Genomic DNA, 15,546 nt, shown 5'->3' with positions numbered 1-15,546 from the left:
TGGTTTTAAGTTTTAACCTATTCCAGTCACCATTCGGGAACAGGCATCTGAAAATCTCAGTTTTCAAATCCAGTGATCGGATTGCATGTCATGCTGATTGCCGTAAATGCCGGCATACAACGGTCAAATGATCAGATTTTTAGACTTTGTTCATGTGTTAGCTAGGTGTAGATGGTGACTGCCCTCTCAAATTTGCATTGACTGGTGGATGGAGGTGTGACTGATGAAAGATTGTTGGACTTTACGTATACATATATATACGCATGAGATTCACATAAACCAAACTGTTGTTTTTCTCTCTCGGGAGCTCTGGTAGTGGTAGTTTTCATCGGTCTGTCGGTAGTCATGGATCCACCTCCACCCGCTGGTGGCGGATTTCTGGAATCACCAGAAGCACCGCTGCTGGCACCGGCACCGCCGCCGCCTCCCGCTGGTGGCGGATTTCTGGAATCACCAGAAGCACCGCTGCTGGCACCGGCACCAGCATCGGCACCACCGCCGCCGCCACCCGCTGGTGGCGGATTTCTGGAATCATGGCAAGTTCTTTGGGTTTTTTTTTCCACTTTCCTTCCATTTCTCTTTTAGAGGTAATCAAGTTGGAACTGAACTTATTTTCATGAAATTTCGTTCCCTCTGTATTTGCAGGTTGTCGTTTCTGTGCTGCTGCGGTCTATTCGCAAGCTGCTGCCCTCCGCTGTTCGAGCCGGGGCCTCCGCCTCCGTAGAACTACATTACTTAGACTACAAATTTCAAGTGGGTTGTGTTCGTGAGGAAAATAGGACAAAATGTTGATTGACAAGTTTATTTTTCTTCTTGTCCCTCGGGTTGTATTTGGAGGTTGGATCTAGGGAGGAATTTGTGGGTATATGCGGAAAACGTCAGTTGATTTGGGATTTTTTATTCTCTTTGTTGCACCACACTGTTCAACAATTCGACTCCATTGATTAAATCATGGAACTGGTAATGTGTCTGACATCAATTTTCCTTTTATACATCTCTTTGTGTTAGCCTCGTTTACCGTATACAGTCCGGATCAAGTTCACACCCCTTTCCGTCCGTACCTCCCATTTCTTGATCGAATTTTGATGATCTGAGCCGCTCAATATGTTTAGAATGTGATTTTAAGGGTACCCGTGAGAAATCGGCAAAAAAAAATACCGGGAAGGGCTTTGATTTAAGCAGTTTTTTATTGAACCGTTCAATAAAATACAAACAAAAACTGTTCGGATGAAGCTCTTCCGGATATTTTTTTTTGCCGATTTCTTGCGGGTACCATTAAAATCATGTTTTGATCACATTGAGCGGCTCAAATTATCGAAAGAATGGTGCTACTGGTACAGACTAAAAATCTGTACCAGGGGGTACAAATCCCTTTTTGGGCCCATTTTGGGTCTCAAAAAAATGATCGGAGTCGCTCATTTTGTTTAAAATATTTTGTTTGTGGTCCATGCAAAAAATAAGTTTAATCCGGTATCGGTAAGAGTATTTACGAAACATCCAAACTTTGCTCTATTGAATTCTAAAGTAAAGTTTGGATGTTTCGTAAATACTTTTACCAATACCGGATTAAACTTATTTTTTGTAGGGACTACAAACAAAGTATTTTAAACAAAATGAGCGACTCCGATCATTTTTTTAAGACCCAAAAAGGGATTTGTATCCACTGGTACAGATTTTTGGTCTGTACCAGTAGACTTTCTATTATCGAAATTCGGTCAGAAAATGGGAGGTGCAGACGGAAAGGGGTGTAGACTTGATCCGGACTGTTACCATATATTTACATGTGCGTTGACTCTAGTGTGATTGGGATCGGCTTTTTATTCATTGGAATCACAGCATTCGGATGGAAAATTTTGATAAATTTGAAAAAACCTAAATGGGATGGGAAAGCAAAGACGCTACCAGCCTACCATTTTTTTTTGGGCCGAAACGATGATAACAGATGATATTATAGATCTAAGAAATAAGATGATATTATAGATCTAAGAAATAATACATCAAGAGAAAATTTCATCCTTAAACAAGAGATTAAGAAACTAAACAGAAGGGAATTTTATCCAAAGACTACACCAAACTTCAACTAAACTCATTGCTCCAAATAGTCGGAGCACTATAGAAACACTAGTGCTACTTGCACATATTTTTGTGCACATATTTTTGTGCACATATCATGCACATACATTTTTGTGGGGTCCATATTGGGGTCCCACAAAATGATCCGAATCGGTCATCTTTTTTAAAATTTTTTTTGGAGGGTTCCTATAAAAAATCAACTCCAACGAATATTAGTAAGAGCTTTCTCAGAAATCGTAGGACAAAACAAAATGATTTGTTCTACGATTTCTGAGAAAGCTCTTACCGATATCCGTTGAAGTTAATTTTTTATGAGAACCCTCCAAAAAATATTTTAAAAAAGATGAGTGGTTTGGATCATTTTGTAGGATCCCAATATCTGCCCCACAAAAATGTATGTGCATGATATGTGCACAAAAATCTGTGTGAAAATCATTATTGCTACAGAAAACAACCAAAAGCACTCACACAGTCACACAAAGGTGATAGAAGCCCCACAAACGGGGAGAAATCCCACACAAGGGACACCAAAAAAGAGAACAAAAAAGAGAAAACCCGGTGGGGAGGACGCCTTCGGCGACCACGATCTGGGAGGCACTACCTCAAAAAGTCATTGTACTACACAACGGAAGAGGTGGATCGTGGAGGGGCGGCAGATGGTGGTTTAGGGAGGAGGAGGATGGGGGTGAAGGGGGAAGGAGAAAAAACTTCCGAGATCTAAGATTAGGAGATGGAAAAACCCAACGAGGGAGAGAAATCGCTCCCCTCCCGTCACCCATTGGGGCGTAAAACCTTGGGGAAGGGGAAGGAGGAGATGCGGGACGGCCGCTGTGAGAGAGAGAGAGAGAGAGAGAGTTGAATATCAAAGTTCGAGGTTTCATATGAAAATTGTTGTTGCCACAATCGAGTTATGCATAAGGTGGAGTATGAAAATGTATTTAAGCTAACATAAGATGAGTGCAGTTGTAACAAATATTCGCCTCAACAATTGAGGTATATATTTTATTGGTGAAATCTTCAAACTTGCAGATGAAAACTAATGTGTTGGTTGGATCGAAAGTTATAAAACATTTTATTTCCTACTCTCTCCTCGAATGGCCGGCATTGAGAATACACAGACGAGATTGCCGCTTTTTTTCAGGTCTCTTTTTTTTGGCAGATAAAACACTTATGCCTAAGTTACTAGGTCATTAAAATTCTCAAAGGTCCATCTTTTAATACGCAGAAATGATATTGGTACCGACCTCCCGGTACCGAAATCGTACCGCCGGCCGCCGGTGGGCCGTCTCCGGCCACCGGACGGCCGATCCGAGCCGTCCAAAAATTTTAAAAAAAAAAAACGAGGGGGCCAGCGCGGGAATCAACGGCATCCGAGGTGTGTAAGGTGCTTGATCCGAGCACCCTTTTTTCGTGTATATATGTATATTCCCGCGAATATACATATATACACGAAAAAAGGGTGCTCGGATCAAGCACCTTACACACCTCGGATGCCGTTGATTCTCGCGTAGGCCCCCTCGTTTTTTTTTTTTAAAATTTTTGGACGGCTCGGATCGGCCGTCCGGTGGCCGGAGACGGCCCACCGGCGGCCGGCGGTACGATTTCGGTACCGGGGAGGTCGGTACATGTAGCACTACTCTTTAATACGAACCCACAAAGTAAAACTAAATTCTATCCGTGAAGGCTTCGATTTCCTTGGTGGTGGGACCCTTATGAGATTTGATTATGTAATCTGAATGAAAAATTGGAAGATTGTATTGAGCATGGGTGATATCGGTTTAGTCGGTTCAGTTTTTAGGAATCTTAGCAACCGAAATATCGGTTCGGTTTTCTATATTCACCTACTGAAATCGACCGAAAGGGGTATCGGTTTTTTCGGTTTCAGTTCATTCGGTTTTAAGTTATGGACCTCTTTCGGGCCTCAAAAAATAGAACAAAGTAATAATTCACACATATATTAGGCCCATTTGGGCTAAAAATGCAAGATATATGTCTTAACACACTACAAAATCATTTGGGCCAAAATACATAAACAAATTTTATACTTTTAAAGCTTCATTTGAGCCAGTAAATTTCAAACCGAAAAAAATAATGATCCAATTTTTTTTTTTTGGTAAAATGGAAATACATGATCCAAACTTTCAGAGATGAATGGCTAGGATTAAAAACTATGGTAGGCTATGTATAATTTGGATTGGGGGAAGCTGCTGGGCAGCTTTGTGCTACACATCGTGTTGCGCACCCGCTAGCGAGCCTTGCCGGAATTGGTCCGGCGATCGGAGACGTTCACTGCGTAGAGCTCATCGAGTTCTATGTGTACGCCAAAAATCAGCTTGATCAAATATTGTTAAGTGCCTCATCGGAATATATATAATTTGAAAAAAATAAATCCTAATGGATACAAAACACTGGATCAAAACCACTGAATCAATTTTTTTTCAAGTTATATGTGTTCGGATGAGACACTTATCAATATTTGATCGAGCTGATTTTTGGCGCACGCGTAGAACTTGACGAGCTCTACGCGGTGAACGTCTCCGATCGCCAGACCGATGCCGGCAAGGCTCCCCGGAAGGTGTGCAGCACGCTGTGCAGCACGAAGCTGCACAGCAGCTTCCCCCAATCCCGGCGGTTCGGTTTTTTCGGTTGAAACTTCAATAAAACCGAAAACTGAACCGAAAAAACAAATTTCTATAAACAAAACCGAACCGAACTGAATTCCTCCCCCAAACCGAACCGAACCGATTACTTCGGTCGGTTTTTTCAGTTTTTCGTATCACCCCTAGTATTGAGTACCTACAAATATCCAATTAAGCTGATTTTTTACGGGTCCACTCGGTCTTTTTTCAAAAGTTATTGAAAGATTCGGACCATCCATGCGAAACCTAGAGTGAGCCTTGCATGCCGGGGTTGGTGGCCGTAGTCGGGTTGCACAAATAATACACGTTGTCTTTGTCTGTGATTGTAGCAAAATTATTAGTAATTTATTAAAAACTCTTTCAAGTTTTTTTTAAAATAATAAGATCGGTGTCATTTCATTTAAAGAGAAAATCTGAAAATCGAATTACAGAGATACAATACACTAAAGAACAAATGGCATGCACGGATGCACCCAACACAAATTGAAAACTCCATAAGCAATCCCGGAAACACAACTAAAACATACTCAATAAAGACAAATGTGATTGTCTACACGGCAGTGAAAGTTCCTGACGCAGCGGAATTAACAAAGAGATTAGTTGCGTACTAATCAAACGAATGATAGGTACTCGTAGCCACGAGCAGTTCTTGAATCGTTAAGAGAAAAAGACAAAGTCTGAATATTATTGATAATAAGCTATAAAAGTTTTATAATTGAATAGGTTACAGCCCTTTTTATAAGACCCTAACCCTAGAAATCCTATTGTAAAAGAAATAATAAATCATGCCAAAACAAGCGGCATTAAATAAAAGATAATTCCTAATTAATTAAAATAAAATCCTAATTCTTATAGACCAAGAATCCTAATAAAGGTAGAAATCAAAATCAAACTGAATATGGAAAGTTTATAATTCTAACCTAAACGAAAATCTTCCTAGCCAAAATCTTATTCTAAAACAATAAAAATAAAATACAAAAACTCTACATTTTTGTCCTACATCAGTCTCCTTTTCTTCAAAAGAACTCGCCCTCGAATTCTCATTAGAAACTTGCCACCTTCCCTTCCAAAGAAATAGGTATTGGGAATACTTCAACCTCTCGCTTGTCTTCCAAAAATCATTCAAAGAAAAGTGTTCATGCAATGATCTTTTCTCTTCATGCTTCAATTTGTTGACAAGATTCACTAGACGAATGTTGGGAACCCAAGCAAATTGATGCACTCCAAGAAAATCTAATAAATGAGCATTATGTTGATGTTGCAAATTATCTTGAGCTTGATTTAGTTCCGATTCCTTCGATGTCCCTAAAGTAAGTGGAACATCACCTTTGCAGTCGGCTATGCAAGGATCAGAAGTTGCTAGATTAAAAACAGACAAGTCATGTGCCTTCAATTCTAAAACTTCACCATTGCCATCTTCACCATCACGAGTCCTTTCTTGACTAGTATCAGCCAATAGTTCTGTATTGCTAGTCGGGCTTTGTTGATTTTCTTGTTCATGAGGTCCATCAACTAGACCACTGATATTCCCCTCAAGTGATGAATGTTGACCAATAAGAGCTTTGAAGTGATGCCCATTGGTTGACTCATGTACCCCCGCATCCCGCCTATCATCTCTTTCCTCCGAACTCTCTTCAATTTCAGGAGTCATTGCTTCCCAATTAGCAACAGAAAGAATTAACTCATCTGGGCTATCAACAAACATCTCTTCTTTCCCCCCATCCTCTTTCTCTCTAATATTACTTGGGATGTTTTTGGTAAAATCATCCCTAGTCAGCAAAACCCAATTGTCGAGGTCAACGTGATCCACTTGAAGCGAGCTCGGCTCCTCTTTAACACAAATTTTAGTATCAACCATCTCCAATGGATAATTGTTTTGGTCCTTAACAACTTGGTCGCCAACTTCTGTTTCAACTTTTTTACCATCAACTCCCTCTATGACCGCCTTATCAATTTCTTCAATCACATCTTTGGCAAGAGTAGTTGTATTCTGTTGATTTGATTCGTACTTTTCATCCAATAATTGTTTATAATTATGCGGCAAAAATCTCACCATCAGACATTTTTTTATTCTTAACCATGCAAAAATATGGCGTTTGTTCTGTTGATCTCGCGAAGATTGCAAGTCTAACCACCAATCTAGGGCTGGACCTGTAAGCTTTAACAACACGTACTTCCACTTTTCTCCATTCGAGATTTTCATATACTCAAAAGCATCCTCAAGATTAAGTATTCAATCTAGAATATCCTCAAAATATTCAGAACCACTAAATTTAGGTAAATTATTATAATACCTGAAATTTGGTTGCCGCTTCATCGACTGATAATCATCATGGTTCTCGAATAGCTCGCCTTCAAATTCATTCATAGTATCGTAGTGATAATAAGAATATCCTCCGGAGACGTTTTGGTGAATAGGTTGGTTGCAGGCAAATCCCTCAACGCAGTTCCTATTCTGGTTAGGAGGTTGGCGATGGGCAAATCCCAACGTGCGATCCTTCTCAACCCTTTCTGGCCTTTGGCAATTTTGTAGAGTTAACCCCTGCAGCAACTCACGGATCTCTGCGAACTGGGTGCGAGTATCTTGACGGATCTCGGCTAATAGAGTGCTTCGATCCTGCAACTGTGTTCGGTTATCCTCCATCATCCTCCTTAGGTCAGTAAGCCCACGACCAACGTCAATGGGTGTGTCTTCTTCTATGTTTGGTGCCATCGAACCAGGCAAAGCCTTGCTCTGATACCACTTGACGCAGCGGAATTAACAAAGAGATTAGTTGCGTACTAATCAAACGAATGATAGGTACTCGTAGCCACGAGCAGTTCTTGAATCTTCAAGAGAAAAAGACAAAGTCTGAATATTATTGATAATAAGCTATAAAAGTTTTATAATTGAATAGGTTACAGCCCTTTTTATAAGACCCTAACCCTAGAAATCCTATTGTAAAAGAAGAAATAATAAATCATGCCAAAACAAGCGGCATTAAATAAAAGATAATTCCTAATTAATTAAAATAAAATCCTAATTCTTATAGACCAAGAATCCTAATAAATGTAGAAATCAAAATCAAACTGAATATGGAAAGTTTATAATTCTAATCTAAACGAAAATCTTCCTAGCCAAAATTTTATTCTAAAACAATAAAAATAAAATACAAAAACTCTACATTTTTGTCCTACATCAGTTCCTAAGCCATTAAGGATACGTTGCTATTTTTAAACATTATCAATCCCTAAGATAAACCATCCAAAAAACATCCACCGAAAAGGTCAATCGCTACGATCCTTTGCTGCTAAATGCCGGCGAAACCAACGAACCGCGCGACCACGAACACGCGCTAGATACTACGTCCAAGAACCAAACACACAGCCAAAATAAAAACTTATTTTGCCCACCATCATCACCCACCGGAAAAATGGGTTTGGGCTCCCTAACCGGGCTTCAAGTCGGGTCGAAATGAGCGTTTCTTTTTCCAGTTCTTTAAACCTGGCAGAAGAAAGGTTGCGAACTGCGCTTGCACCCCTGCGCTTCGTAAAGTGAGAAGCCACACACACACACACACACACACACACACACACACACAGAGAAATGGCCGGCAAATCCGGAGCAACTCCGACGACCTACTCGCCGTCGCCGACTACACAGAACAAGAAGAGACCGCCCATTTTCAACGACGTCGACTGGGTTCGCCCCGACGGCCGCGGCTTCCATCAGTGCCGCCCTGCCTGTACGCCTCTCCCCCCTTTACTGTTAGTTTGTTTTGTCGCGCTAGGGTTTCTAATATGATGTTATCCAAATTAATTAATCATGCCACGTAAATGTTTTCTTCTTTACTTGATTCTGGAGCCTTGAAGGCTGTTCCTTTTGTGTTCGGGGTAGTGTCTGTAGAATCAAGGAGGTGTGATATCATACACTAATATTCTCCAGTGGCAACATTTAAGAATTTTACGTTTTCGCGGTGTTTTATGTGCGATAATCCTTCCAGGCCTCGTGATTTAGTACATTGCTAGTATGTGGTTTCGTTTTGTTGGGAAGCTATTTTGGTGCAATTGCAACTGTAGAGATTTGGTGTCTTAGATGATGCTCCGTGATATCAAAGAACCTTTCCAATTGAATACCAACCTTAGTGCGCATTCACTCGTTTTCTGTGGTATTTATTGAAATTGTCACGCTAGTAACTATTGAGCTTCCACTTCTTTTGTAATCCTCTGTAATGTCAAAGAACCTTTACGAGAGAGTCTCTAGCCTACGTGCACATTGATTTGTTCTTTTTATGTGGTATTCCTATATTCTTTTGCTTGTTTGGGCGTCCTGCATAGTTTGTTGACACGTAAAATGAGTTATGTCAACTGCAAGCATTATCTGCCTTCGCATACATGTTGCTATAACCAGTGCTAACATTATATGTGACTGACAAATTATTTTGCACTGGCAAAGCATGCTTCTCTTGCATGGCCTGTCTTCTTATTTGTGAAACTCATTTAGCTTGCAATCTTTTAGTCGTAAAATATCTTATGCTCAAGTGTCTTGTTATCTTCACTGCCCAACCTTTGAAATGGTTCCATTATTGGTGTTATTGGATATCTCCTTTCATGTTACAGTTTTGTTGTGGAGAAACTTGGACATTGCTTACCCCAATGTGTGTGATGTCTTTCTTCTAACATTCTGATCAAACCCATTCTTCACTCTACTGCACATTTTTGCAATGAATTGGTTGCCGTTTGAGTTACATTAGATAATGGTGAATTGGTGATAGTTGGGATGCACTGTTAGATCGCCATTTTGTGTGGAAATTCATCTATGGAAAGTAACTTTGTTCCTTTTCTAATGAGCACTGGAATGTCTTGTTTAAGATACTTTTTTCTTACTACATACTCTTTCATTAAAGTTTAAAACAAGTGGGTCTTCTGCAAACATATTTTGTTCTTCATAAAAGAAGGAAAGCAACAATTAACATCTGAAGACAAACTTCCTAGAATATAATGCAAATGATCTTTTAGCATGTCATCTGTAACCTTGTAGTTCAGTACTTACTAATTGGTACCTCTTTTCCCTGCTCACCTTTTTGTAATCCACTTTTGTGGACCATAGACTCCTAGTAATCATGTTTCATTGTTTCGCATTATTGGACTTTTTAGTGTGTTTTCGATCACGATGGCAATATTTAATTAAAGGAGGTTGAGCATAGAGGATAGGAATCAACTCATGTTGTTGCATCCCTTGAAGTATTTTGGGTACTTAGTTTTTAAAAAAAATCTTCCAGGGAACTTGTGGATATATACTATGATCTCTCTTTTTAGCATTCTGAACCTAATCATTATTGTCTTATGCGCTCGTGTTTAGTTCATGGTGTCCTTTTCTTGTAAATTGCTATGAGCTATGGCACTGGGTAGTTACTGCTCAACTAAGTTACATGAACACTGTGGTTTGTGGTTTGCAGTTTTAAGGACTGGTGCAGTGAATTCAGCTTCTGGATCTGCTTATGCAGAATTTGGGAATACAAAGGTCATCGTGTCCGTGTGGGTATCTCGTTTGCATGCATGCTTGACTTTTTTTGTTTCCTATGATCATCATTCTTGTCTGGTAACTTAGCAGCTGGCACAATCGTAACTAGTTGGGCCTGCTGAACATGGGAATGACGTTTGACTAAAGCTACGTTGTGTAATGGGTAAATGGGTTTTAGGTTTGTACCTGTGTCTGCAAGCCATCCCCACCACAAGATCGGGACCAGCAGTGAGGGATTGAATGGGCTTTCTAGTGCACGAATTGCAGAAATCACCCTTCCCACTTTTGTCTTTGGTTTTGCACTTATATTTACTGGCTTGTTAGAATAACACAATGATGTTGCATGCTAGATCTCTGAATTTGAGTTTCTCATTGCCGATTAGGAGTAAAATAACAGTCCTGAAGTGAAAACTATTCAAGATAGCCCTTGCATTCTGATTATGTTGTGGGCCAGTTCATTTTGGTTTTACATGTTAAACCATCTGGTTTGTTTAATTATATCTGGCCATGATTTTTCTTCTTGTTTTTGTTTGGTTCAGATTTGGGCCAAGGGAAAGTAAGAAAGCAATGATGTACAGTGATATAGGGCGGCTGAATTGCAATGTCAGTTATACAACTTTTGCTACCCCAGTTCGTGGACAGGTAGGGGTAATATTACTAATATGTATATACAATATTATCACACTGCTTCCGTGTCCTGTTTTACTCTTGTTATACTGAATGTCCAATTCCTCCATGTATTAGGGATCAGACCACAAGGAGTTTTCTTCGATTCTTCATAAAGCTTTGGAAGGTGGTATAATACTGGATTCTTTTCCTAAGACTACTGTGGATGTTTTTGCATTGGTGTTGGAATCTGGTGGCGGTAAGCTTGAGTTTAATTCAGCAGTGCATTAGTCTCAATTTTTTTTTATCAACCTTTACGCATAGAAGCTTGGTTTAATGAAAGATGAACTAGAGATTTTGGGCTATGTTTATTGTAATACCGTCCCTTTTTTTCCTTGTAGAGGGTTAAGTATTCCATTTCGGTGATTTATGGTTTGCCACTAATCAATTTATCCAGACAATAACATGTACTGATGGGACCACTACTAAATAATGGCTTTTTGCTGAGTAAATAGTGACCCGAGTTTTGGACTTCTGATTTTGTAAATGACAGGAAATGGCAATTGACTTGCCCTTTCTGTCATTCTTGCTAGATAATAACTAGAAAAGGCATTATTACTATTAGTTTGTTCATACTGTGATAAGAATGTTGTTGCAGGTGATCTTCCTGTGGTGATATCATGTGCTAGTCTAGCACTAGCGGATGCAGGGATTATGATGTATGACTTGATTGCCTCTGTTTCTGTGGTATGTATGCATGCCAGTATTAGAAAATTATTTTCCACATTCCATGTTATGGGGAGTCGGGGGCATTCAATTTTTTTGATAAGTTTGGGGGCATTCGTTGTTCGTATAGGATGCTTTTTGCTTTGAGTGGAAACAAAGGGTTTGCTCTCTAGAAAAAATTTCCCCATTGATTTAAATCGCGCTTCCTTTTCCTGTGAAAGAAAATGTTTGAAAGACTCGATTGAACCAGAATAGGATTCAGATGAACTATTCATTCTTATTTTTGAGTATCTTCCCATGTCTGATCCTTGGACGAGCAAGTAATTTGTTTGGCATTTTTTTTTTCAACAATTGTGTAGACATCTACCACATATCAAAGTGGTTTTAACAAAATTACACCAGGAGTTTGATGAGCCATTTCCTTTGAGTATCTGGATATGTATACTGCTTACATGATTAGGAAGGATTTTGTGTTTCTTGTAAGCTGTAGAGTACTATGGTTGAACTCTCACATCATTTTCTTTCCTTCTTTCTCTAGTCTTGTCTAGGGAAGAACCTTGTCATCGATCCCATTTCAGAAGAAGAAAGCTACCAAGATGGAAGCTTAATGATAACTTGTATGCCTTCCCGTAACGAGGTTACTCAACTGACTGTTACTGGAGAATGGTCAACCCCGAAGATTCACGAGGTATGGAAATCAACTCAACTAGTGTCCTGTGTTTTGTTTGTTCACTGTTTTCTTTTTATTCTTTGGCCACTTATGGATGTCTATACCTCAAATTTAGAGTATGTGATAAGCACACTATTCAGTGCTGTATTCTGTGGTTGGGAACTGATGGCAGTGGTCACATTTTTCTTATATTTAGCAGTCAGCTTATCACTTAAAGTATCCTAGGTGGCATCACAGTGAGAAATTGCTCGTCCGGAAGTTGTTCTTTCTGTGGTGTTTGTTAAAAATGCCAAAACTCAAGATTATTTTGGGACACGAAAATAAAAAGATGATTCTCATAGTTTGATTTTGATGATTTAACTACAACTACTATTTATATATGGTTACGAAACTTTAACTTCTATGGACAGGCAATGGAGCTATGCCTTGATGCTTGCTCTAAACTGGGGAAGATCATGAGGTCATGTTTGAAAGAGGCTGCTTCTCCTGTACAAGATTAGAAATCAAGTAATCATTTGCTTTTTCTCTTATGTGGCACCGATATACATGTCTCTTTGTTTTAATTTTGCTGATTATGGCTGTCTTTTTTTTTTTTGGGGAAATTTATAGAAATGGTCCTCCTTGTTTCACCTGAGTCTCATTTTTGTCTCCGAGTATCAATTGCAACTCTTTTGACCTTCAAATTTGGTTTTTGTACCAAGTTGATCTAATTGATAACGTCTATCAACCAAAGTGGATGGAAAAAATGAGATTGAGGGCAAACGTCATCAATTGGACCAACTTGGTACGAATTGCAACGTGCAAACTGCCATCAAATGGATTTTTTCCGTCCAGTTTGGCTGAGAGTTATCAATTGGACCAATTTGGTACAAAAACCAAACTTGAATGTCAAAAGAGTTGTAATTGATACTTGGATGACGAAAATAAGACTCGGATGAAACTAGGACCATTTCTATAAATTTTCCTCTTTTTTTTTTTCCTTGTACCCAGGTCAACAAATTATGCACTTCCACGATGTGGGTTGGCCTGAATTTTGATCCTTGTATTCATGCAAATTCTGTCGATTTATCTAGCTTTGGCTCTTTGAAGCAAGTCCACCGTCGGTGCCAAAATGACTTCGCCGTAAAACGACATATATAGCAAAAAATATGGCTGTTCTGCTCCACCCCTGCATTGCTATTTTAGAAAAAAAAAAGTTTGATCTTAAAAAGTAACCGTTGGATGGCTCTTGCCCCCTTAATGAAATTGTACCGATATCTATCTACCAATACATCTTTAAGATACTGGATCCCTTTTATCTTGCTTTTGTCACCGTTGAATCCTTAGGTGGATTTGAAACATTCCAAGGGTCCATCAGCAACCTGGGTTAACTCTCAAGTTGAAGAATTTGTAAGTCTTTATTTTTACTGATTGATTAAAACGGAGGGATTGCCATGAAATTAGCTTGTGGTTGAGAGGCTCGGATCTGATTTTCTGTCAGAAATTTATTTGTTGTTTTCTTTGCAGCTGATGTTGCAAGGTTTGCCAAAGCTAAACTTGGTGTCGAATCTGAACCAATAATGATTTTTGCTAAGATCTGGTTACAAATTCGACCAATCAATTATGGTCCACATTTTGCCATATTTTTTTGCCAAATTATGCCAATAGCAAAATACATATGTATACATATAGGGTGATTAAAAAGAGAATAATTCATGGAAGACAATTTACAAAGAAAAATGCAAAATTCAAAAAAAGGAATTGATTGGGGGGCAAGTTTTTAGGATGACAGAGATGATTTTATTGATGGCTTTAATTAATCAACCATGCTACAATCACATCTAATTTACACATCCAAATACACACTCATTCACATAATTTGTAGTCACCACACACATTGGATGTGTAAGTGTGTGGGGGCCACAAATCATATGAGTTGGGTGTGAAAGTTGAGTGTGATTCTAGAATAATTGTTAATTAATAGTACATTTCTCCATAACGGTGAAGAAATAAATGTTTCAAATAGACAAACACTTAGTAAACCAATAATTATAAATCAAGTCAATCAATCATACAATGAAAGTTGAAACAAAGAATTAATCAGTTATCTCAGCCAGTGAGATGTATACAAGTATGTTTGTTAAATATAGTCGGACATTTATACAATTAGTTTTTTATTATTGTATATAAATATCCGACTATACAATTATACAATTATGATATTAGTAAGGGTGGCGATAATGCCACGAAAACTTTCTTTAATGCCACGACAGTGTTAAGTTGTCTTACAATAATACCCCTATTTCCTCTCTCTCTCCTGCTTCTGTAATCACTTTTCTTATTTGGTCGTTCTACTCTCTCACTCATCAATTCGTTCTCGGTCGCCGACGATACCATCGCAAAGGGCAATGATTTGTGATTTGTCTTCATATCCTTTGACCCTTCTTGGATGTAGACCCATCTCGATCGCGCAGGTTAAGCCCAGATCGACACCCTCCTCCTTCGGTAATGACAACCATGATAGCAGTTGTTGATCAATGAAATCCTGCAACACAGTCATACCCATTACACAATTTATATTTTAATATCGATTTATCTTTTTTTTTTTTGGGATAAGCAAGATCGATTTATGTTACTATTTAATATTGTGAAAAGGAATCGAACACAACATCAAATATGATGATAGAGAGAGAAATGGCTGATTGCGTTTTCTATTAAGTAATTGGTTTTTACACAACGAAAATATGATGATGATCTCCGGTAATTATTTATTTGCATGTATGGTTCATAGAGGGGGATGTAATCGAATTATTGAAGGAGGTTTAATGAGGCATGGATTTTAATTCTATTTTTTTCAGTCAATAAAGAAGGATAACAGAATAGGGCGGTGGTGGAAATAGGGGCCTTATGGTGATGGAGGAGGATGAGAAGAAAAGGAAGAAGAGAATGTGGATCTGTGGAGGGTGATGGTGCTTGTCGGCAAGGGAAGTAGCGGATAGGAAAAGAAAAAAAAAGATATACAGAGAGAGAGAGAGGACGAAGAAGAAGAAAGAGTAATGATGAAAGTTTGCTTACCCGGAGCAGTCAATAGAGCACATCATGTCGTGGCACTAAAGAAAGTGTTCGTGGCATTATCACGGCCCTATTAGTAATTACATAAGAGTAGTTGGATAGGGGATATGAGCACACGAGAGATACACTGAGAGCATCTCCAACACTTGATTTCAAATTGGAGATGTCAATTTTTTTTTTGAAGGTTTATGTGGCATTTTGGCATTTCCAATTCTCAAAACCTCCTTTCTAACCCTTAAACCTAATTCTTTTTATTTGACATCAATCTATTCCTCTCC

The 15,546-nt window shown here is 38.9% G+C and overlaps 2 protein-coding genes across 2 annotated transcripts; both read left to right on the top strand.

Annotated features, from left to right (window-relative positions):
• Positions 1-47: 47 nt before the first annotated feature.
• LOC131314924 (protein CYSTEINE-RICH TRANSMEMBRANE MODULE 11-like) lies at positions 48-992 on the top strand. The gene is made up of 2 exons (XM_058343854.1): positions 48-536; positions 646-992. Exons 1-2 carry the CDS (start codon positions 346-348, stop codon positions 722-724), a joined length of 270 nt encoding a protein of 89 aa, XP_058199837.1. The 5' UTR covers positions 48-345; the 3' UTR covers positions 725-992.
• A 7,129-nt stretch (positions 993-8,121) lies between these two features.
• On the top strand, positions 8,122-13,663 carry LOC131314923 (exosome complex component RRP41-like). The gene is made up of 7 exons (XM_058343853.1): positions 8,122-8,437; positions 10,151-10,229; positions 10,755-10,857; positions 10,960-11,080; positions 11,480-11,568; positions 12,086-12,235; positions 12,628-13,663. Exons 1-7 carry the CDS (start codon positions 8,299-8,301, stop codon positions 12,715-12,717), a joined length of 771 nt encoding a protein of 256 aa, XP_058199836.1. The 5' UTR covers positions 8,122-8,298; the 3' UTR covers positions 12,718-13,663.
• The last annotated feature ends 1,883 nt before the right edge of the window (positions 13,664-15,546 follow it).

This window comes from Rhododendron vialii, chromosome 13a, assembly GCF_030253575.1.
Source record: "Rhododendron vialii isolate Sample 1 chromosome 13a, ASM3025357v1".
In the NCBI taxonomy this organism is placed as follows: domain Eukaryota; kingdom Viridiplantae; phylum Streptophyta; class Magnoliopsida; order Ericales; family Ericaceae; genus Rhododendron; species Rhododendron vialii.
Note: the sequence above shows the minus strand (reverse complement) of the source record. Positions and strands in the feature narration are given on the sequence as shown.

Bases quoted from the DNA above. Each gene is read 5' to 3' on its own strand.
- LOC131314924 (XM_058343854.1), top strand. From the start codon at position 346: ATGGATCCACCTCCACCCGCTGGTGGCGGATTTCTGGAATCACCAGAA. The intron at 537-645 runs GCAAGTTCTTTG...CTGTATTTGCAG, and splicing joins GGCGGATTTCTGGAATCATG to GTTGTCGTTTCTGTGCTGCT.
- LOC131314923 (XM_058343853.1), top strand. From the start codon at position 8,299: ATGGCCGGCAAATCCGGAGCAACTCCGACGACCTACTCGCCGTCGCCG. The intron at 10,230-10,754 runs GTGGGTATCTCG...TGTTTGGTTCAG, and splicing joins ACAAAGGTCATCGTGTCCGT to ATTTGGGCCAAGGGAAAGTA. The intron at 11,081-11,479 runs GTAAGCTTGAGT...ATGTTGTTGCAG, and splicing joins GGTGTTGGAATCTGGTGGCG to GTGATCTTCCTGTGGTGATA.